General features: G+C 41.6%; 1 protein-coding gene across 5 annotated transcripts in view; it reads right to left on the bottom strand.

Annotated features, from left to right (window-relative positions):
* Positions 1 to 23,498, bottom strand: part of SLC22A23 (solute carrier family 22 member 23) — a 117,682-nt gene that overhangs the window by 78,724 nt on the left and 15,460 nt on the right. For all 5 annotated transcript variants that reach the window (XM_062570020.1, XM_062570021.1, XM_062570022.1 and 2 more), the window contains exons 2-3: positions 21,209 to 21,312; positions 15,752 to 15,906 (exon numbers count right to left, since the gene is read on the bottom strand). In XM_062570020.1, coding sequence (XP_062426004.1) covers positions 15,752 to 15,906; positions 21,209 to 21,312 — 259 coding nt within the window. The remainder of the gene's footprint in view (positions 1 to 15,751; positions 15,907 to 21,208; positions 21,313 to 23,498) is intronic.

Raw genomic sequence — 23,498 nt, 5'->3', positions numbered from 1 at the left:
ATGGCATAGGGAGTTCCTACCTGATGAGAAAATGTAATATTTTGACATCTGTTTTCACCTAAGCCTGTCCTTGTTTCTTAAGGATTCCCATGATACACCAGACCAGTTTAGCAAGGAAAGAAAATGCAGTGCCTCTGAAAATAAGCAATTCAGGAATTCAGGCATGAAGAATAAAACAAATAGAGAATTCAAAAGGACCATATTATCTCCAAAGAACAAGAAAATTAAATTTGATCCTGAATTAAACATTAAAAGTTTCCACAGAAGAAGATGCCACAGAAGTCAGGTATCTGCTGCAGAACATTTATATCTCACAGTGCAACTTCAAAAAAAAAAAGTATATATATATTTTTTAGGCAGTCTTCTCCTCTTTTCACTCACATGCCCCTGTATGATTTCCATTTAACACTTTATCAAGCACTTTTGACCTGTTTGCACCCATTCAATCATACGTCCATCCTTGCTAGACCTGCTGTTAGCATTTCAGCACTGCCAAGAAGATTCTGAATTTTCATTAAACAGACTAGTCAAGACCATTTCTTCCCTCCCCTAACCTTTCTACATGAGAACTGCCAACTCAGCTACAACACGCACACATACCCTTCATCACGCATCGTTTCTTTAACCTCCTTCACTGGGATCCAAAGCTTGTGGCCATAATAGACAAGGCTGGATGCAACTATTAGAAAATTTTATACTTAATTCAATTTTCCTCATAATATGACGCTCTAATTTTTTTCCTTTTGATTTACTCCATTTGAAGAGTACTCTGCTGTATATCAGAAACTTATTTACATTCAGCTCATCATGAATGCACCCGAAGTGCTGTAAATTATGGTTCCCTCATCTGCACCATTTCAACTACTGATGCAATCACACAATACAATCCCAAAATGAATCCATTTAAAGAAAGGAAACACAAACAAACGAAAACCACCAGAGCAACCAGCTGAGGAGCACGGGAGGAATACCCTGTGCTTCAAGAGGTACTTTCGCATTTTTGTGCTTAAGCCACATCATCTTACATATCTGATTGAGAGCAGTTACAAAACCAGCTAAATCAGCAAAACTCAGGAGGCAGAAACGGATGGCAGAAAGCTCCAAAGCCGGCCGTGCTGTTCTGAGGTGGTAGCGCAGAGCCACGTCTTTGCTCTATTTTCAGATTTAGCTTCATGGGACAGGGCTGGTCAAGACACAGCCTGCCACCTCGCTGGGAAAGCCCACCTTTCTGCATTCGCTCCTCCCTGACGTCTGCCTGTGACGTTCCCAGCAGTTTGCTCTCTCATGGGATTTTTCATCAGAAGAACAGAAAACTAGCTCTATAAAGAAAAGTTTTTGGGGGGATGGGTGGGAGGAGCTGGCTTAACTAGCTGAGCCAGTTAACCGCAGGGTGAGACAAGCGCCAAAGCCAGCGGAAAGGAGGCGGTGTGGGTGCACGGCCGAGAGGGATGCAGGTGAGCAGGGCTGCTCCTCCTGGCTGCAGGAGCTGCTGCGCAATCCCACGGGAGTTCATCCTTAGGAGCTAACGTGTAACTAAAGAGTGGAGGTACAGTTCTCCGACTCTGCAACCACAGCAGTTGGAAGAATATTTTACTAGGATCACAGTTGCAGTACAGTTCTCATGCAGTAAACTATTTCCTTGAAAATAGTTTACTTTCCTTTCCTTTACCACCAAGGAAACACAGGTATTTCTGTGGCAAAGTTGCTAGTCATGTAGCAAGCAGCTCGGCAACCCTCCCCTGGATCCACACTGAACCAAAAACATCTCTCAACCCATCTTAGCTGGAGGAGGCTTAGAGCATTTCAGAGGAGAACCTGCTGCTGCCAAGCTCTTCCAGGTACGGAAAACATGGGAAGACTTTGCCAGCCACATCCTGTTGTGGTACAGTTCTTTAGTCAACAGGGAAATGGAACGATTTGCAAAGATAAATCAGTTTACAGAGCAAACTGAAAATGGAAGTTTCAACAGTTTGTACATTTAGGTTTCTCAAATGTGTAACAATTTCATGTACAGCTTAAGAAAAATCAGCTGCTTTAAAATTTTAAAAGTTTTAAAACCTTCTAAAGCTTTACATCACAACAGTACTATTTCATGCCAGTTACACACTAAATAAGTATAGCTGTGATGCAGTACAAAATGCTTGGAGGTATTTTGGTGTGGTTTAATCTTGTTATAGTAATGTTCTGAGTCACTCAAATTCTATTATTTGAATTCTATCATTTGCAAACAGAATAGTGCATAGGATTTCACAAACCAATATTCCTAATTGAAAATAATCAGGACTTTTTTTTTTTTAAATAAATCTAATCTTTTAAAATATCATAACAGGTATCATAGCACACTTTTCTTAATGGTGCCTTTTCCAAAGAAAAAGCACAATTCCCCTCCAATGCTGAGAAACAGAAACATGCTCTTTTCAGTATTACAAACAGGAAACATAGCTGAAGTCTAAACACACAACTCCAAGCACTTCCCTTTGCATTTTCCTGATTTTATACAGTATTTTTTATATATATAAAAATAAATATTTACACAATGTAAAATACAGAGTTCAAGATTTAGTCAGATATTCTCAGCTAGCCACCTCTATGGCTATCAAAAATTAATAATTAAAAAATCCCAAAGTGAACACTCACAATCCAAAAGACTTTACAAATACTCTGAGTAAAAGATCAAGGTCAGATGAACTGGTTAAACAAATCAGTGAGGACAGCCTCTTTCAGCATCTCTACACTAGACACAAACAACAATCTGCTCCTCAGTTCAAGCCCTGACCTTTTTCTTAAGCCACAGATAAAACCTACTGTCTTCCTTCAAGAGCAAATTTACTGAAACAAAACTGAAGGGAGAGTAAAAAAGCTGCTGTCAAAAAACCTGTTTCCTTCCAGCATCATAATGTCAGATTGATGGTCTGCATTTCTGCTCATGAAGTTTTAGGACTGCCAAGTCCCTGATCAAGATGTTTTATACCGAATCACAGATTGTTTATTGTCATCTGCAGACTGGAGGCTTCTATTTATTCACTAATTTGAACGTTGCTAAGAAAAGCCAGCCAGCAAACTTGAAGTCTCATAACCAAGACTTGATCATATTTGGTTGTCTGAGTTTCAGCAGTTTTAAATAAATCTAAAGACAAGAGTTTCCTTGCTCTAAGAGCTGAAATAAGTAAAGTTTAAACAAAGTCATACAGCGTATTTTCAAAAAGCCTTTTCTCTGCTGCCAGTTTGTCTGCTCTTCTCCAAGACAAGTTAGCACACCTAGAAGTGGAAGGACTTCCATCTGCTACTAATTTAAACAAAGACAAATATCTTGGGAGGAAACTTCAACCTGCCCAAGATGAATACATTTTTAAACAAAACGGAGGCTGTTGTCTCTGCCAAGTTGCAATTAAACATAGTCCAGTCTTTAAAAAGCCTATAAGAAGGAAGTTTTAAATCCCAGGAATGACCCACACTGAAGACAGGCTTCACCGTGACTTGTAGCAGCCTAATCTGTTTTCACACAGAGACCTTCCTGACTGAAAGATTGCTTCAATAAGTCTGCAAGAATTCATTTATCTGCACTGCAAACAAGCCACAAATCAGGGCTCTTAACTGCCTCTACCAGCAGGGCATGATGGCAAGTCAAGTTTGTATCATAGTTCTTGCTGTCCACCTTTCTCCCTGGCCCTTTCCTGCCATCATCAGCTCCTGCTCTTTCCTCATCTACCCATGCTCATCCGACCAAGCACTGTGCTTTTTGGAGGAGGTAAAACCAAAGCAAGCTGACTTAAAAAAAAAAAGCTTTCTGCTGTTTTATTCCTTTGAGTCAGGTCACGGTAGGGCCAGAAGAGCAGTGGTAGGTGGGAACACCTGCACAGGGAGCGGGGGTAGACCCACTGCAGGCAGAGCTGGGTCAAGTAAAGCTGTTGCAGAGCCACACTCAAGTTCTCCCTCAGACCACAGCCAGTTTCTGCAGGGTTATTTTGATATTTTAACTACTCCCAAAAAATTGAGAGAGGAAGGACATAAAAAGAACAACAATGAAAAAAAACCCAAACCCACCACCAGCAAAAAACTCTACGCTGCTTTGAATAGACAAGAGTGTTGTTACTGACATTTTCACTTCTGTGAGGTATTTTACTCTGCATTTTACTGCTGCAGATGGGGTCACAGAGTCACACTGCAGCTGTATGCTTCTGAGTGGCAGTGTGCAAGCAGGACATGTATTAGTGGCCTGATAGAGGGTCAGAGACTGTGCATAAACAGACGTTTTTCCCAATTAGAACAGACGTTATATACAAAGCTGTCCTAATGGGAAAAGACACTAACATGTCCATTGCAAGTCCCGCCAGGCACTTGAAACTCCAAGCCAGGATCTCAGTAGAGTACAGCATCAACATCGCAGTGCTACTCAGATTCACGCAAATGAATACAATATACTGCCTGCCTAATCTGGCCATGTTTTTGTTTCTGGAATTACCAGGATACAAAATCTGTAATTGTTGCTATTACTCTTCATTGGCTAGAAGCAGATTTCTTCTTTTAGAAAAATATTTGTCACATTCTCTTTTATCAGTGGTGAAGAGACATCTGTAGAAAAATATTTGTCACATTCTCTTTTATCAGTGGTGAAGAGACATCTGTTGTACAGATTACATATTCTGTTTTCTTTCTGTGCTCAGATCCATGTGAAGCACCTAATCTCAGTAAAGGAAAAACAGTAAGGAAAAAATCAGGAAGGGAGGAAAGGCAGCCACCTGAATACTTATTCTATTGAAATGCAACACACAAGAATTAAGAAAGATGAAGTTTGTCACCTGAAAAAGTCAAATACATCTGGTTAAAGTTTACATGGTGCAGACTGCGCTTTGCATATTTTGTTCCAGACTTAGCACAGACACTAAAGAAAAAAATAAGCAAAGACTGGGCAACACTTCAGGCAGATGCATGGCTCTGAATGCACATACCACATCTGAACAAGACTAACACAGGTAGAGTCAAGGTTCATATAATCAAAGCTTCTCCAGCCCAAAGTCCACAGCATTTGAATGCAGTAATTTGGTGTTCCCTACTGTACACATACAGGAGAAGCCAATTTTCCAATAGATGACTAATACTGACAGCTTTATTTAACTTTCAAAACAGATTAATTTTTAATGGACCTATAATTCAAAAACTCTTTAATTAATTTTCATCAAGCTTCCTAGAAATAGGGATTTGATTCTGTGCCTTGAAAAACAAATATGTCAGAGTCTAGACAAAATTTCTTTTGCAAAGTCAAAACAATAAAGGAAATCAGAATGGAATTTTATTAGGAATGGTCGTTTCACCTTCAACGTTAGCTACTTCTTCCATTAAACATTTTTTAAGTTATTCCTACTTTTTCTTTGTACAAAATGAAAACAGATTAAACTACCATATTTTTTCCTTAAATCACTCTCCAAATACTTTCTTCCTCCCACCACCACATTGTTGATTCTGCTTCCTTTATATTTACTGTTACTTTTCTTTCTTCCAAACTCTTTTGTGAGGCTCTAAGTCAAATGCTTCAAGAGTGAAAAGTCATATGCCCAGAAGACAACAACACTGCCTACCTGTACAGCACTGAAATCAAGGTGGAAGTGGTACTGAAACTGAATAAAGGCCATTAAAGAGGGTATGTGCAGAAGAACAGTGCTGCTCTGTCAACAGCTCCACATCAAGCAGAACACTAGGGTTCCCCAACCCCCCCCCTTTTTTTTTCCTTTTAAGATGATCGATCCCTGGTCAACATGGTTAAATATCTTTTGAACCAAATGATCCTTAGATGCTTTGTGGAGAAAATGTCCTCCTCTTTTCTCCTGAATTAATCTGAGCATTTAGATAACAGATGGTAAACAAATTAAGTTATCTATGCCGTATACTGGGACACACAGGTCTTCCAGTTTGCATTTTTATCAGAGAATAATTAATTATAGTGCACTCCAGTGGCATTTATCCTCTTCTACTGTACTACACTTCACATGCTAAGGGTTCCCCTAGACACGCTCTCCAGATGTTCCTAAAACAACTCATAATGTTACTGTCCATGGCCAACTATGGCATAAGCAGACCTTTCACTCTGCTGCTTCTTCTGCCAAAGATCATCCTCCTCTGAGAATAAACAGTAGCAGAATGAAATGCATGTCCATAACCTAATATATTGAATATGTGAGGTAAGCCACTGATGGAGATGTATTTGCACTTAAATACCTGACTGTAGGCTAAGACTACTGAGACTCCTCTATAAACGCAAACAGTCTGCTATACAGAAGGTGATCTTTGCCAAAGGAGTAAGACAGAAAGCTGGAAGTAGTAACACAGAACTGCTGCAGCAATTTGTGTAATACACACAAGCACTGCTAGGAGACAAGCGTAATCATGTGTTAACAGAAGCAAAAAGCACAGTTAATCTACCCTGAATTCCTGCAAACACAAGTGGGCTGGGGATGCTGGGTCATCCAGGAGCTAAAGAAATCACCTGCAGAAATGCATGAATTTAGCAACTGTGCTAGGATGCAGATCCAGAACTTCTGATGCAAACAGAGGACCACGCTCCCTCTCACAATTCAGCACAAACTGTTCATCAAGAAAGCTACATTTCCAAGCAAAGTAGCCTTCCATTAAAAAAAAAAAAAAAAAAAAAAAAAAAAAAAAAAAGCTTTTCTCTGTGTATTATCTGTTTTTTCACCCACCTAAGTCAAAATCATGTTTTGTTTATCTCTAGTTCAAAGAATATACTGATGCATTGGGTTCCTAAGGACAACAAAGAAAGCTCGAGTATGCAAAACAAATGGTGGATGCAGATCTTTGCACATCATTCACTGAACTTCAGCGAACTGATTTCTTCTCTCAATTCATACAATAACCAGAATTCAAAGAATGTGAGCAAACAAGTTTTTAAGCTAGTAACAAGCACTTAGGCCTAAACTTATCTCTAAAAACTACATAAGTGTATACATAATCCATTTAAGGGACCAGATGTTCTCAAAACACAAAAGCATGGCTCATAGTTTTAGGTCCATCAGTAATTGCTGCATATGATTTATGAACAAATTCATCTGTAGTTTAACAGTGGGTAGTGTTCTTTAAAAGAGAAAAATGAGTGATGCACTTGTATAACATGTTGCCAGTATACAGAATTTAATCATATCAATGAAACCAAGAATTAAAGCAAAAGGGAACATTCTATTATATCTGACTAAATAATATGCATTTTTAGAAATAATGTAATGAGAATTGCCTGCATATTTCATGCTTTGGTTGAAATTTAATTAAACTGAACTAGTGAAAATCCCTTGGGGTTGTTATTTGTAAGTGAGAAAATAGTCGTGTATGCATGGCTGGGGATGGAAATTTGGCCAGCCTTGTTAAATTATGGTTCCTCTTGAAAGGCACAGAAATATTTATGTGCAATTTTGTGCTGACATTTGTTGCTGGACTTGAATATTCAAGTCACTACAGATACCTTCCATATACATGCATTTTTCCTCTATGCACAGCACACTGCCACAAAAATTTGGCTTGCATCTTCCTAATGACCTAACCTGTAAGAACAGGCAGGAAAGGGGAGTAAAACACCATCCCTTCATAGCAGATTTGTAAGCCTGCATGTGCTTCCTTTTGCAACAGAAAGTAACACGTGCACACACAGAGAAATGTGCATACACCTATACTTCACTGGAAAACATAGCTGGAAAAGAAAACTACCCTGTATGCTGCTACCTTAAAGGGAGCTCGTCGCTGCCAAGCTCTTCACTGCCTGTCTCGCATCCAACACTAGCTTTGTCAGCTTACAAGCCCACGGTGTGAGGACACTTATCTCAGCTTAGGGAACAGGACAGCCAAAACTCAGTGAGCCAACAGACTTAGCAGAATAGGCTGTGTACCTCTAGCTTCAGCAAGGGATGCTCTCCTCAGTAGATTAATTTTCCTACTAGGGTGGGTGGGGGGGAAATGACAGCTTTCACATCCCCATCTCCGAACCACTAACCTTTCTGAGAGAAAAAAAAACAGGCTTCTCAGATCATTAAACTGCAGGATTAATGGTAAACCTGCAACAATGGCAGACAGACACCAAGAATACAACACTTGCAGTATCAGAGCGCTCTATGATGTACATAACCCTTTTCCAGCTAACATAAACTGAGTAACTGGAGCTCAGGGACTGGGCATAGCATAAAGGGGAGGGCTCCATGCTTTTACTTACAGCTAAAGGTGAACAGACATCAGTCTGTCACACTCTCCTTCTGGAGGACCAGGAACCATATGTAGCAAAAACCAGCTCCTTAGCTACTGCCTTACAAAAAAAAAAAAAAAAAAAAAAAAAAAAAAAGACACCCCCCCCCCCAACCCAACCTTCCCAAAACTTCACAATTTACATATTTACATTACGGAAAGAATTACGTTTACACTTCAGCAGAGTAAAAGGGATGCAAGTGAAAGCCAACTTCCCAGATTTAGATACACACCCCTCATCAACACCCCCTTATTGTCAGAGGCTAGGGTCTATAAGCAGCTGAAACAGCACTCAAGGGAGTTTGGAAGGGGAGGAAAAGAGCCACCCCATTTCCTTCCAGCAGCAGTGAGCTCGCAGCTGTGTAGAGCAGGGTGCAGACCTATCAGCATGTAGCCATTGCTCAAATTCAAGAAAAAAAGAAGAAAGTCCCTAAAAGGATCATTGCAATCATGAACAACTACACAGGCAAGTATTTGCAGGACAGACTGTAAGATTTCTCATACCGACACTGCTGAATTTGCTTTGGAACAATTATAAGATGATACTTTAAATGGTAAATACAGGCTGTATCTTAAACGCTGTATCTTAAACTGGGGAAACTGCAAGTGTGCTCTAATCTCCTCTGGCCATCGCTATCACAAGTATGAACTGCAGCGTTGCATCTCAGTTGCACTCCCAACTGACCAATCATATAAAAAGTATATCAAATAAAATTAATTCCTTGGGCTTTTTCTCACACTGACAACACACTACATTTTAATCCCTCCCCTCCCAAGTTTCTGCATTAACCAACTGTCTAAGATCCCAAAGAGCTTTAGAAAAGATCTTTTTATTCCCCTTTGGCAAATTTCAAGACTTACACAAATTCATCTCAGATTGACTGCCTCAAATAGCAGCATTACCAGGATTTATGCTTGAGACAATGCATTAGCAATGCTGCCAGGGAACTTCTGCCCTGGAACACTGTTTCTAGGGGGTTAAAATAAGTATACCAGCCAAAGCCCAAGTGGTAGACACCATGTCCTCAGAAGAGTTTATATCCACTCTGACCATCATGAAAGGGAAGGAAATTCAAGGGAATATTGAGGGGCAAGAGGCTATCAGATTATACGAGGATTCAGTGTCTGGTTCTGCTGAAGGGAGCAATACAGGACAAGGAAGACTTGTAGGAACAGTACTGTATGCTGGGACTTCTAGTTTCAATAACCTTTTCCAATCTCGCACAAACTGAGCCCTCAGGCATTTGAGGCATACATGGTCCTTTTTTTGAGCAGTTGGAATGCTCCTACTTTATGCTATTCTGTGGCTTGCACAGAGCTAGTAAAAATACAGAGGTAACAGCTTCCAGAAACTCACATCCCATCTCAGTATCAGAACAATCTGTGGCTGCTCTCTAAACAAAGCTCTTTTGTAGTATTTAGCAATCAAAGGACACTTTACAGTGAATTCAAAGTAACATTCTTGTTCAGTTGATCCCCCTATGATCACTCCTATTACACCTTCCTCAAAAGACACACAGAATAAGCAAAAGTTGGTTATATAAACAGCAGGTGGCTTAACAACCTTGATCTTATCACATAAGTGTCAGTGGAGAGAACTGTACGTTACTGCAGAACTAAAACACATTTCAGAGCACTGGAAAGCTGTCAGATGTCTTCCACATCCTCTGATTTGAAAAGGCATTATAGAGTTATTTTTTCAGCCAGTTCAGATTACACTGAGTAACTTAGGAGTTTGTGGTTTTCAGTACTGCACCTGAATTGCCTGGTCTAGGCCTTATTTTTTACTGAAGAGTCTCAGGAAGAAACTGTAAATACAATAAAGTAATTCCACTATTTAGACTATTCGAGTTCCAAGGAAGGTAAGGAGGTATAAACTCACAGCAGCCCAGGATCTTACAGCTTTTCTGGAAGGAAAAAACAAATGCACAAACAAACAAAAATATAACAAAAAACTCATCACCCATTATTTTGACACCTAACTGGAAGCAAAATTACTTTACAAATTTGACATTACTACGGCTCAACATCCAGAGGCTTCCATGCCCTGCTTTGGGCCTTGCTCATTCCTCAGCCTGAACAAGCTTTCTAGCCTAGAGCTTTCCAGGGATACAGGTTTAGAAAGAGAGAGAGAGTCTTAAGAACTACATTAAGCCTCTGTTAGATCTCTTAGATCAGTGCACACGTAATTTACAGGAGGGACAGGTTGAGCTGACCTAGCTTTAAAAGAGAAAGATACATCACAGCTGGACATCTTAACTAGTTTGGAAGTCTTTAGTAAACTTTCCCAGTCTTTTTGAACACAAGCTACTATTAGGGAGAAAAAAAAGGATGGAAATGCTGTTGGAAATAGATTAGAAAACAAACACGTGCCTACTCATCTGGCTACTACACATCAGAGGAGCATCCCTGATTCCTCGCTCCAGCCTGAGGAGACATTGTCTCCCTGATAGTAAAGCTATTTTCAGAGCCTATTTACTGGTTCATTCAAGTCTAGACTTCTTAATTTTGCAGAGTAATCTGTAGTTCAGTCACCCATGAAATTACTGAACAGTCTGCAATTGTGTGCAAATCTGTGCCATTGCTTGTGCTGTTTGCGCTCAGGTGTAATCGTTAGAGGGATGGTACACAACACTCATTAAACTTGTCAGCAGCATTTGCCAGAGAAATATGACTCCTTCCCCCTCCCTCTCCTTAAATAGTGTAATTAATATCATCATCCTAGCTTCTACTCCAGGAAATGACGAAAGCAGGGACACCAGAGAAGACGCACATGGCATAGGAAGGGTCCAGTCAGAAGCTAACCCTTGCTCTCCTTTATCCATTTGCTTTGCCCCACACAGCATTAGGTGACGTTCCCATCCTATTCTCTAGGCTTGGACGGTGCAAGGGATGCAATGCACTGCAGGAAATCTAAGCGAAGGTGAGATGAGACCAAACAGCAAAACAGCACACGCCACTAACAACTGGACATTTGTTGTACCCCAGAAAACACAGTTTTTCTCGCAGAGGGGTCTGACACAAGCTGCCGCCAGCACAGCCTCAGCAGCAGCACGGGATGCAAGAGCAGAAGAGGGAGGGTTACGGCAAGTGGGAACTCCTGCTTCCAGCCACGTGAGCTGTTGCATCAGCTCCCTCAAGCTTCTCAAAGCAAACCCTAGGGAATGGACGGTGCTGAATCAGTCACAGCCTTCTACATAAAACACACAGGAAAAGGCTCCCACAGAGCCATGCCCCTTCAGGCCCCAGTGAGGCTAAAACAACCCAGAAGTAACACCCTCCCCACCCCCTAGATAATCAGCTTGGCTTTCTCCAGTGACTTCCACATTTGCAGAGCGTACTTTGTCCCATGTGCTCTGCAACCAGCAAGCAGAGCTATTTGCAGTAACACAGGGAGCAGAGACACACTTTTGCCTGCTGTGAAAGTCCACACACACAGCTGGAGCATTACTCACTCTGGCATCACCATGGCTGCCCACACCCCTTCTTCCTCCTCTTGGCCTGGGCAAAGCAAACCCCTCACAGGACTGGCCTCAGCCTTTTCACCCTGATGGGTAAACTCAATCTCCCTACTCTTCCGTCGGGCAGCAGGCTACCAGCCATACATCCAACTGCACTGATCCAGGACACTAGCAGTTCTTCCCCCAGGTATGTGCACAGTGACCAATACTGACACAAGATACCCTCGAAAAGGTATAGCTTTTTCTTTTTCTTTTTTTTTCCTGTTCAAGTTTAACAGCTCCTCCTCCCAACTTCTGCCAGTCTACACTCTTTTTTAACTCCTGGGCAGGCATACATCTGCCTCCAACTGGTGGACTGCTTCTTAGCATCCCTCCACCATCTCCCTTCAAGAGAGCTAACCAGCGTTCCCAGCACCCTCCCCCAACAAGGGCAGACTCATTTCTGCAGAATCTGCTTGGGAAGCATAGCAGGAGACATAACCAGCACATTGCAGCAAACAGCTCCAGCTCTGCGTATCAAATGACTGCTGAGCGCGGCATATCAGGAGTCACTTCCCCGTCCTGGTGAGGGCTTCCTGATGACACTGTTAGTGCCCTACAGAAGACATAGGCTTGCTGCATAGGAACACAGTAAATCATTCAAAGTTAGCACTGAGCAAACCACTGCTGAAAGATGGTAGAAGCTCTTGCTTTCTACATCAGCATGAAACAAAAGCCTTTCAAAGTTGTGTTTGTTTGTTCAGTGGAAAAGGGTCAACTCCCTTTTATTCTTCTAGATGGTGCAACGACCTGAACCACCGGGGATGAGATAGACCCAGAATAATTTTTCCTCTGCTTCCCCCATTATCACAAGTGCAATCATTTGTGCAAAGCCTAGCTCTTCCTGTAAGTTTGCTGGAAGCGTCACCTGAAAAGCCTTTCCCAGCACAAGTTTTTGTCAAAACTGAAACTGCTTCAGAAAACTTTTGTTTAACAAATCAACATCAAAAGCAGTTTCTTTAGGCAAGTCCACAGCAGCTCCAGGCAACATGCTGTATTTACAGGCTACAGAAGTCAGCTTAATACAACAAACATGAAGAAAGCCAGCATAAAAGCAGAGGTAACTCTGACTCAGAGCTGTCCCTTTGCAGAAGACAAGGCTTCCTCGAATGCTCGTTCTGCACATTAGGAGGACTGGGTAAGGAAAGAGTTTTTGGCTATTAAGCGCAGTTCAAATGGTGAGAGCAACTCTAAATTAGCAGCTCAGTGTCTTAAAGACAACACTTGGGTGCTGTTTCTATTCCCAAAACATCCAGGATGGTTATTTACAATTCCCTTTTGGCAGGCAATAAATCCAAACATAACTAGCAAATACAACACTATAAAAGAGACTCTGTGACAGGCTAGTTACCTTCGCAGGCTATCCTTTGCAGGCTATATAAGCCAATACAGTTTGCTTCTGCACAGCAGCTTTGAAAATATAGCTAATGACAGTTTCTAGTAGATCAAACTTTCTATTTTCTATCTGTTTAGAGCATCCAACTGGGAATTGCAGAGCAACAGAATTCCAGTGGAGTTAAGAGAAGGGGCACAGGGGCTAAAAAATAAAAGACAACTCCAGAAAGGACTGCAGTAGACACACTGTGGACTCCAGCAGAAAGGGCAAAAAGTAATTCTAAAATGACAGGGAGTCCAGAAGATTATGAACATTAATTATTAAAAAAAAAATCTGTTCTTACAACTCCCATAGAGTTTAAGAGTTAATCCTCTCTCTCTCTACTCTGCATGAAGACGATAGGGTTTTTTTTGGTGGAAATAAAAATATTTAGTACAGAAGAACCATTCCCCTCACTTCCCTAGCCATAAGGTCAGCATATTTGCCCAGGGTACAAGTGCTGCATCTTATGCATTTTGTCACTTCCATTTAAGATAGATCTCTACTAACACCTGCCAGCATTATATGTGCATGGATAGAGACAGATGCCTATCCGAGGTGGATGGACACTCACAGTGTTTACGGCAAACACCTGGATCATGGAGGATCAGACTGAAATCCTTGCTCTCAATGAAACAGAGCATAGATTAAGTAAGGTCTTCCACTTGCTAAATTAAAGAATGAAAGTCTTTGCTGACAAACTATTGTCTGTTCCAAGGTGACACATGCACCATGATCCCAAACAAAAGATCCACAATGAAGCTTTTGCTCAGATGGTAATTTCCTGTGAAAGTCCTGAGCTGCAATGACTTTCAAAAAAACTCCCCCAAAACAACAAAAAAACCCTTACATGATTCATCAGGCCATGAAAAATCCCAAATAGTTCAAGGCGAATGTCAGATTGGTTCCTTCCTACTAGAACTAGATAGGGAAAGGAAAAAAAAAAAAAAAAAAAAAAAAAAAAAAAAAAAGATGGATATGATTTCCAGGCTCTCTCCTAAACACGTTGTGGTGCTTTAATGCAAGTTTATCCAAAACAAGAGTGTTCAAAAGAGCTTCTGATTACGACCTATTGACTAAACATGGCTGACTTCACAAATCAATCTGTGGTATTTTGGTCTGAGTAAAAACTAATTGGTGAGGATAAAAACTAATTGGATTGGAGGATAAAATTTCTGACCTAGCAAGGGGAAAAAAAAAAAAAAAAAAGAAAAAAAGAAAAATCTTTCTTCACAGCCAGGATCATGATCAACTTTCTGCTATCCAACTGCGCAGTCAGCTCTGAAAGTAGATTATTTGATGCTAATGCTGCTTCAAGAATAATTTGATCTTTTTCAGTTTCTTCCATTCTAATAAGATCTCTAAGATCAGCAACTAAAAGGGATTAGGATGTTTTGTCTGCCATTTTACACCTTGAAATATCTCAGTGCATTTGAACTGCAGGCGTCTTGAAGACTTTACATCCTCACTGTGAAATGTTTTAACAGTAGTGTTATTTTCTGATGAAAAATTCTCTCTAGAGATTATATGACCAAAGGCAAGAAAAAAAAAAAATACTGTCCGGGGTACGATACCATCTATTATGAAATGTAAGACAGAGCAAACTCTTACATATTCTAGTCATGTTGCCTTCCCTTCAGTGTAGTCTAGAGACAAAACCCCAAATATCTACGAATTTAAATACTATGTAGCTCTACATTCAGAGTAGGATATTGTGCTAAATCTGGAGACTTGATGGACCAGATACCATCTACAATAGGAAATAAATAAAATCTTAGGAAGACCTGTGCAGCAAGTTCCAGGATATATTTAGATACTTTTCTACAGCCATAACTAAAAAGGGGAAACTTATGTTTTCCTCAGTTGGTGCAATACTACCTGTTAATTACAAACAGCGAAGGAAGCAGAAGCAGACAGAGCTCTCGAGTGTATCCTGCTGGCACCGAGCAGGCTGGTGCCATAGCACGTGAGCTCTTTGAAGACAAGGCCCCCAGAAGAGAGGGGTTTGCAATGCTTTGGCTACCAGTTTATCATAAGGTATCGTAAGCTTTCACTCAAGTTTCTCTCAGCTGCTTTTTTCCCCACCTCTCGCGAACGAGGGGGGGAGGGGGGAGAAGTCTCCTGATAAAAGCACTTCAAGCCCCTCTTCTCACATATTTTTGTTGTACTTTACGATCCCGTGGCAGAGGCATCTCTTGACTTCAAACAACAAGGACATTTCTGAAAAAGCGCCAGAATACATACTACTACGGAGAGAGCAAGCGAGGAGGAGCCGGCTCCTCCTGCGCTCAGCGCTGCGAGATGAAATCCGCACCCACCGCCCCTTATCCTCGCGTGGGGGAAGCCAGTGCTCCAATGACTTGAAGGTTTTAAAAAACAACAAACCATCCCCCAAGCACTTTACAACTCTGTATGAATGAGTCCTCCAACCGCTTCACAGGCTGTTCTCTAGCAACCTAAGGGAGAGCTGGAATAGCCCGGCTTCCTTATCAAAACCCAGGCCGGCGTCTTTTCAGTCTGTAGGACTCTGCTTTGTTTTGTTTTTTCTCCCCCAAGATGTAAAATGGGAAGCTATAGAAAAAGCGAGCTACGTACTCAGCAACAACACATTTGGATGGGTGACAAAGAGCATACTCACGCAGTGCGTACAGGGAGAGGACTATTCCAGCCAGGCAAAACCCCTCAAAAAACCTGAGTGTGCTGAACATTGTCACATTCACCGAGAGTGCCACAGTCAGTCCAAATACCAAAATGAACACGACAGAGAAGAGCAGTACGGGCCGTCGACCAACCCTAAAAATAAGGAAAGAAGCGGGGAGAAAGGGTGTTAAAAGCCAGGATGGACATAACTCTAGATCATTACAAGATGGGAACAAGTCATACATCCCCTCAAAATGTGGCCACCCGTTTTTAATACTTGCTCCCTACTTCTCTCGTTTTTCTGCTTAAATTAACTTTCATTCCTGGGTCATCTTCGCATTAACAAATTAATTTCAGATAGGATTAAGAGGGCATAGCACATGACTTACTGTTTAAGCATCATTTGCAAAACACCTACAGTGAACAAAGCAACATCTAGGAACCACAGCAGAGCCACGAACGCAAATCCCCGAGATGAAAACAGCTCCTCAGAGCTTTCCATGGTCGCTTGTACGATATTGTGTAATATGGCATACTGCTAATTATTTCTCCTTAATCTAACGGCCACAGAGCTTACAGCAGGAGTCTCCTCTTCCCCACAGCCATGGACTTCCCCAGCCTCCTCTCTTAGATAAATGCACCCCCCAAAAAACAAACAAAAACAACAAAAAAAAACCCTTTTCTTGCCCTTGCTGTTGAGGAAAAGCCTAAAGAGCATGAACCACATGTAAAGCGGGGCTTGCATTGCTTTCCTGAGCGTAGTGCGCCAAAAGCGATGCTAGCAATAAAACCGCGACCTCCCCGACTCACGTCTCCTGGCGCCTCCACAGGCTGCCCGGGTGCTGCCGTGCCCTCTGAGACCCCCACAAAACCAGCCTGGCCAGAGAAGGTGAGCGAGAAATCGCTCCAACAGGATTACCAATAGCACAGGCACACTACCGTGCAGCTAGCGTTGGCGGCCCCAAGCTGTTGTGGCGCGTGCCGGTGCAGGATTTGGCTCTTTCACTTCAAAGGAATACAAGATTTTCGTATGTGCTTGGTGTTTACAGTTCTCCCTCCCTGCTCCTTCCTGCGCAACGAGAAGGATACGGAAGAGCACCAGAGCACGGTGCTATTTTTAAAGCAAGAATTGGATCATTATGGGGAGATTTCCAAAATTTTTCAGCTTGTCAACTCCCACAAGTTTGCCAGTGGATTTGAAGATCCCTTTTAGTCAGCTCCATATGCCGTTTCCACAAAGAATATACGAACTTGCTTTTCGTAGGCAGCTTTCACAGACCCATTCAAAGTAGTCTGTCAGCTGCATGCCAGCCATCAGGCTGAACGTTAGCATAATTGATGGCCTTTAAACCTCACAACTTAATCCAGTTTCACATACTGAGGTGTTTCTATTCAGTTATTTTAGCAGACTGTTACCAGCAGCTATAAGGTATAGTGCACATATACCTTCAAAATTAAAACTCTGCATTTAGCTCTGCTTACAATGGAACAGAGTCAACAAAATACAGGGCAAGGGGCTGGAAAGGAAACAGCATTTTAACTTTTGATGCTTCTGGGAGCTGGAAGAGGGCACCACCATAAGTGTCATCATTTACATTTCTTTAAAGTCATGCCTAGGGAGATTACATCACGAGCTCCTGCTATGAGCATAGGTTTGCTATTTTTCTCAACTGTAGCACCAACCTTTGGGCACCTCACACAGTGATTCAACTGGTTATCACGAACTGTTTGGTGTTTTCAAAACTAGAAAGTACCATTAAGGAAACTGAAGACAGCAAGGCCAAAGCAGACAGCTCTTAAGCAAACACACCAGAAGATGAGCTCTCAGTCACTATGCCACCCCTGAACCTGGGGAGAGAGCAGAACATTTCCTCGGCCAGCTGCAATGCCCTGGGAGCGCACTGGACACTGGAGCAGTTACTGCTGTGCACATTTCACATCTTACATTTCTGAGACTTAAATTGGGAGAGCGGGGGAGTACCTCATACAAAACCCTGAACAGAAACAACTAGAACTATTAGCAATTCGGGCAAATGTTTGTAGTACTATTCTCTATGTAATTCATAGCAATTAGTATTTGTGAAAGTGTTTTATAGATGAAAGGTACTATGCAGACACTCAGAATTAGGAACTTGATTCTCATCACAAGTCTGACGTGCCATCCCCTGCTGTTGATTAAAAAGGCCTCATGCTTGGCATATACCCGTTCCCTTCTTCCCCCCCCTCCTATTCTTCTTTTCTGGTGGTTATTCATCATTAGGACTTAGAATTTCTTGTACCATTATACACATTATGCAAATGAATATTTGCTGTTAATGAAGAATCAAGAGATCCCAGGTCCTCGTGGGCCTGTGAAAGCCAGCTGAGGCCAGACATGCCCTCCGTTAAGAGGCATCACCACTACCTCCTCCTAGAGGCAAAGCTATCTTCCTCCTTCCCAAGAAATGTAGTAGATTCCTTAAAAATCAAGACTCCAGGGTAACTGGAGTAACTGGTGATCAGGCAGTGTTTTGACAGGATGGCTTCTTAAGAGTATTAAAAGAAAAAAAAAAAAAAAAACTTTTATGTGTAGACAGAGTTATTTGACTAACAGCGCGTGGATATGCTTGTGAGAAATTTAAACACAATCTCCATAGCAAAACAGCCCCAGGATGTTTTCCACTACTATCCAAACTATTCCACAGAGACACTTGTGTCACAAAAGACAGCCTACACTGCAGACTTATCCCTATCAGATGTTAAATTCTGCCCGTGCAGGTAAATAACAAAGGGTAAAAGCAACCACAGGCTTTTGAAGAAACTGCAGTTCACACAACATGATAAGCAGATGCATTAAGAGACTCCTGACATCATCAGACATGCACTTTGAGGGAGCGGGGGGGGGGGGGGGGGGGGGGAAGGTAAATGGTGTGAGGACAAGACCTGCTCTTCCTGTGTTCCTACGCATGTTCCTTGCCACCCCAAAAAGACTCCAAGCTTTACTCTTCCAGCCAATCAAACTGGTCTTCCCATGCTATTCTTTCCAGGTTTTCTGGCAGCCTGGAGACTTGAATCAGCACAGAGGCATCCAGAGAGTACCAGAGCAGGTGCAAAAGTGGGGCAGGACTGGGCAATGAGAGGCAAAGGCTTACTGTGTTGATGTTACATGAACAAGAAGCCTGCCTGCTCCAGAAGGATGTCTTCCACAAAGACCTCAACAGCTTGTCCAGAGAGTAAGCAGCAACGCACTCCCTGCTGGAGAAGTAGCTTAACTCAGGCTTTGGACATAGTGAGTCTTCACATAGCCTAACACACTTACAGACCTCCTTCCTACAGATTTTCTGCATAGAGCTATCCAACCACACATGCCTACTGTATTTTGAAAATAGACCATTCAGTTTTCTTAGAAAATTGACCTAACATATGCTATGGCTTTGCCACTTACAGCTTTAAAAGCCTTCTTTCAGAAGAAAAAGTCCAAATGCTAATAGTTCAGAAAAAACAATCATCTTCTAATTTCCAAAATGCAGTATGTAAGTGAAATGAAAAGTGTATTTTGAAAGTGTGACATTCGTATACATGATTCATTTAATCTCTCCTGCTCTTACTTTGCCTTGACATCACCACTAATTATTATTTTTTTTTTAAACAGATACAATCCCCTTTGCATCTCTCTCCACACAACCTCCTGCATTAATGTAAACTCAAGATGTGATTAAACAGTAAAATAAATCCAGTTTAGGTTTTCTTTTACCAGCCCTAAATGTTAAAGCCAACTGATAAAAAGACTACCCAATACAGGTTTACCCTGGTGGGTCAATTACATCAGATGGCCAGGACAGGGCAGAGGAGAGGAGCATGAGGACAGACTTTGGTGGCAGCAAATATTACATTGCCCTGGCTACCCATTAAAGGGCTCATTTTTCCCTCTACCTACCAAGTTACCCTTTTACTTGTCTGCCCCACTGCTGGGAATCAGGCTTTCCTTAAGCTCTCTTAACCTCACTGAAAAAGGAAAAAATATCTCAATTTTAGAGTAGGCTAATTTTATGCTACATTAACACAACGACATAGCCTGCAGAGGGGTCCCACAAGGATGCATGGCAGCACAAGGTATACCGTGGAGAAGGAGATGCGTTGGAGAGCAGGATGTTCCTCATTTTTGTGGCAGACTGCTATTAAATTTGCTTACTGCATTTCTCTTTTCAGCCAGTGCCTTAGAGAATAAGTTGTTCAATTATTTGCAACTTATTTATCAATTATAGCAGCATTTCCCTAACTTGGAAATAAGGCTGCCTTCTCCACACTGATTCCTTTTTTAGGAAACTAAGCAAGCTCCTTCATTCATTTGCCTGCTACACTTTCTATGCGTTGTTAGAGCCCAATCTTACTTCAGCATTTTAATCAAATTCAACTGTACTTTACCATGCATGGTCTCCACTTCACTGTAAAGTCATGAATCCTCACTTGCCTAACAGCTGTTAAAAGCTTTTCAAGCCTTAAGACACAAGTTTACTGTATAAATTTGAGCCAAGTTACTGCACAGCTGCAGGGGACCTTTTCTCTCCCAGCTGACTGAATTACTTGGGTGAGCTGTGGCTTCAGAAGATTTCCGTAATAGGCAACTCTTCCCCCCTTCTTTTCCAGTTTTAAATGAATGGTGAAAGAGTTAACTTGGGGCCATTTAAAGCATCAACATTGGCAACTGTGCTGGGAGCCACTGAACTGACTGGGACAGCATCACACAGCTATTGTTTCAGACTCTGCAGATTTCCATTAAAATCACTTGAGTCATGGCTTTCATCCCCCCCTCTTTTGCATTACCAGACCCTCTCTTTAAATAAAAGCTGAACTTAGAACAACTAGGGTGTCTAATGATGTTTTCACTCCTGCAATTTAAGGAGTTGCAATCTATGCTTTTAAACCTAATACCCCAATATTAACAGCACATAAGCCAGCGATTCTTTAGCACTATGTAGAAAGGTTTGCTTAACAAGAACAAAGATAGAATAGTGGAAACGCTTGCAAAAAACAGCCCTCTGCACCCCAGAAGATACTACGCAGTAGGCACAAGGTTGACATTACACCAGTCACTTGTATTCAGTCAGATGAATGCTGTATTCTTTTTTTTTTTTTTGGGGGGGGGGGGAGCTTTCCTCTTGGTTAAGAAAAAAAAGCTTCACTCTTATATAAATTAGAAAATACTCAACTCTGCTCCAACTTTATGGCTGTAATAAATTCCATCAGCAGCAAATAACTAAGTCAAATAGCCTATTTTCGTGTTATTTACCTTGATATAAATTACTCAGCTCAAGTAATTAACACAGTTTTAAACTGTTTATTCATCATGCTCTCCTCAGAAGCTGAAAATCATTATGCAAAGGTTCTTTATGAATATTAAGAAAAAAAGATCTAAGAGATATTTAACATTGTTATTTGTTTATAGTTATGGTGCATTAAAAGATTTTTCACTTACCAGTCAGCTATACATCCTGTTATTAAGTGGCCGAAGATTAACCCTACCAGTAGGGAGAATTTAGCAATGTGGACCTTCCAGGCAGAATCACAAACAAGATCCCACTGGAAGAAAAACACAGATATATTGAAATAAATTATTTCATCTCAGGTGCATTTAAACATAGCAACATCGCAGTCGGCATTCTTCCCAATTTCAGTGCTTGCACAGGAGCATGCAAACAGGAGCAAGGAGGCACCTTCCCCGCTTATCCAAACCCTGTATCAGCAGTGAAAGAAAAGACCTTTGGTGAGTTCGATCCCACCATTATTTATAAAATGAAAACATCCCACGCTTAGTTCTCCCCTTCCTCAGCCCACGTGATTTTAGACTTAGGGGGGTTCCCCAGCATTGGCACTGCTGGTCTAAGTGTAGCACAGCACAGTAATACCCCAGACAAGCGCGAGCAGTGCTGGGAAGCCCACTGCCAGCAAGCCATGCAACTTCGAAGGAAACCTTCGTATTTACTTTCTCACGATCTCTTGGGAAAATGGGGAAAAGCAGCCGCTCTGCCCCAGACCCTGGCGGCCACCAGCTTCAGGCTACCACAGACAAAGCTGCAAGACGCTTTTATTTTCAGAAGAAAAGGCTGAACCTCCATGCCAGAGCTCTCCCCAACATGGAAACTACCCTTTCTGTCCAGGGGAGGAGGAAAGGGACCATTTCAAGAATCCCATCGTCAGGGCACTGCCACATTGCCATGAGAAAGACAGGCACAAGGAGGTTTCTGTTAAGGCTTTCCTAAACTCCACAACATTTTCCTCTTAGGCATTAGACTGGGGCTCAGGAGAGCCAGGCTGAATTTCTGGCTCTAGCCCAGGCATCCTTGTTGCCTTCAGACACGTAACTTAATCTCTGTTATGTGTAAAGCATGGATAGTACTATCCTACTGTTGAATAAATGTAGGAAGATACATTTGTTCATGGTTTGTGAAGCATTCAAATATTGATTGTAATGGGAGCCATATGCATTTTGTGAAACACGAGCACAGCTAACTTGGGAGAGTCAGATATTCCTCAAACAAATTCTGAAGTGTAAATGGTTATCTATCTGTAATGTGATGGCAGTAGTCCTCTGGACAACACCAGGCTGCAGTTCCATGGCCAAACAATAAAAACATGCAATTTGCTTTCAAAAGTCAGATGCGACTTCAAGACAAAGCTTCCCTTAGAAAGAGCTTAATTAGGTACACCAGCATTTTAGGTAATTTCAAAAAATACATCCCTTTCTCAAATAAGGCAAGTTCTGACTCGTCCATCTAGTTCCAGCATCGCAGGATATATCCTCCCTAGAATATCCATCTCACCAAGAAATATAGCACTTTCTTGGCCAGAAAAACTTGTGTCAGCTTTCTGTAAACATTCAAGCTCAGGCTTTCTATTTTAGTTAAAAGCATTTTAACTAGTATTCTACAAGTACTGATTTGCAGAAGTTAGGAGAGGCACATCTGATCCTGTAAGCCGTTCTGCAAGCTCCATAGTGAAGGCTCTAGGGAATCAGAAGTAAATAGCATGAGTGTTTCTTCCCCCCTCCCCCCCAAATACCTATGAACCATTTACAGTAACCAGCTCAGCAAACCAGTGAGAATTGCTCTCCAAAGATGTTGGCATCTTACAAGTATTTTATTTAGAAAGTAGGGAAAATGCAATTCCTAATACTTGTAAACCCAGAACCAATCTCTCATTTGCAAAGGTATCTGTCCAGACAAACCACGGACAAATAAAAATGCAGTATGTACATCTAAGCTCCAGAAAGACTTTCAAATACAATTGTTCAGGGTTTCACAGTCCAGGAGGTGTATATATTGCTTAAAAATGAGAAATATTTTTTGTTTGCAGTGTAAATTAAGTGTATTAAAAATAGTCATTATACAAGAACACTTTTTAAAGGCCATCTCTTCAAGATACTTGCTTTTATTTTAGTGCTGTCAGAGGAACAGTAATGTCATCCAAGTGAAGGAAAAAAAGGGAGGAGGGGCAGATATCTTGGTGCATTTGCATCTTTGCAGCATATCGTTGCTAGTCGAAGATATCTGGCCCTTACATAAACCCCAGCCAGGGAACGTTCAGTACCAGCTTACATGTAGGTAAAGGTTCGTGGTCGGAGGAGCCAAAAATCTTCTTAAGAGCTCTTGTGAAATTTCAGGCCAAGACAACAGATGTCAAACAAAATCGGCCACTTTGGCACACTGATACATCCAGCTACGGTTTAAGGAGGGGAGAATTAATTTACCAGCAGATCCTTCACTAGT

The sequence above is a fragment of the Rhea pennata genome, chromosome 2 (assembly GCF_028389875.1).
Source record: "Rhea pennata isolate bPtePen1 chromosome 2, bPtePen1.pri, whole genome shotgun sequence".
NCBI classification, from domain to species: domain Eukaryota; kingdom Metazoa; phylum Chordata; class Aves; order Rheiformes; family Rheidae; genus Rhea; species Rhea pennata.
The sequence above is the reverse complement of the archived record's forward strand: the minus strand, read 5'-3'. Positions and strand labels throughout refer to the sequence as shown.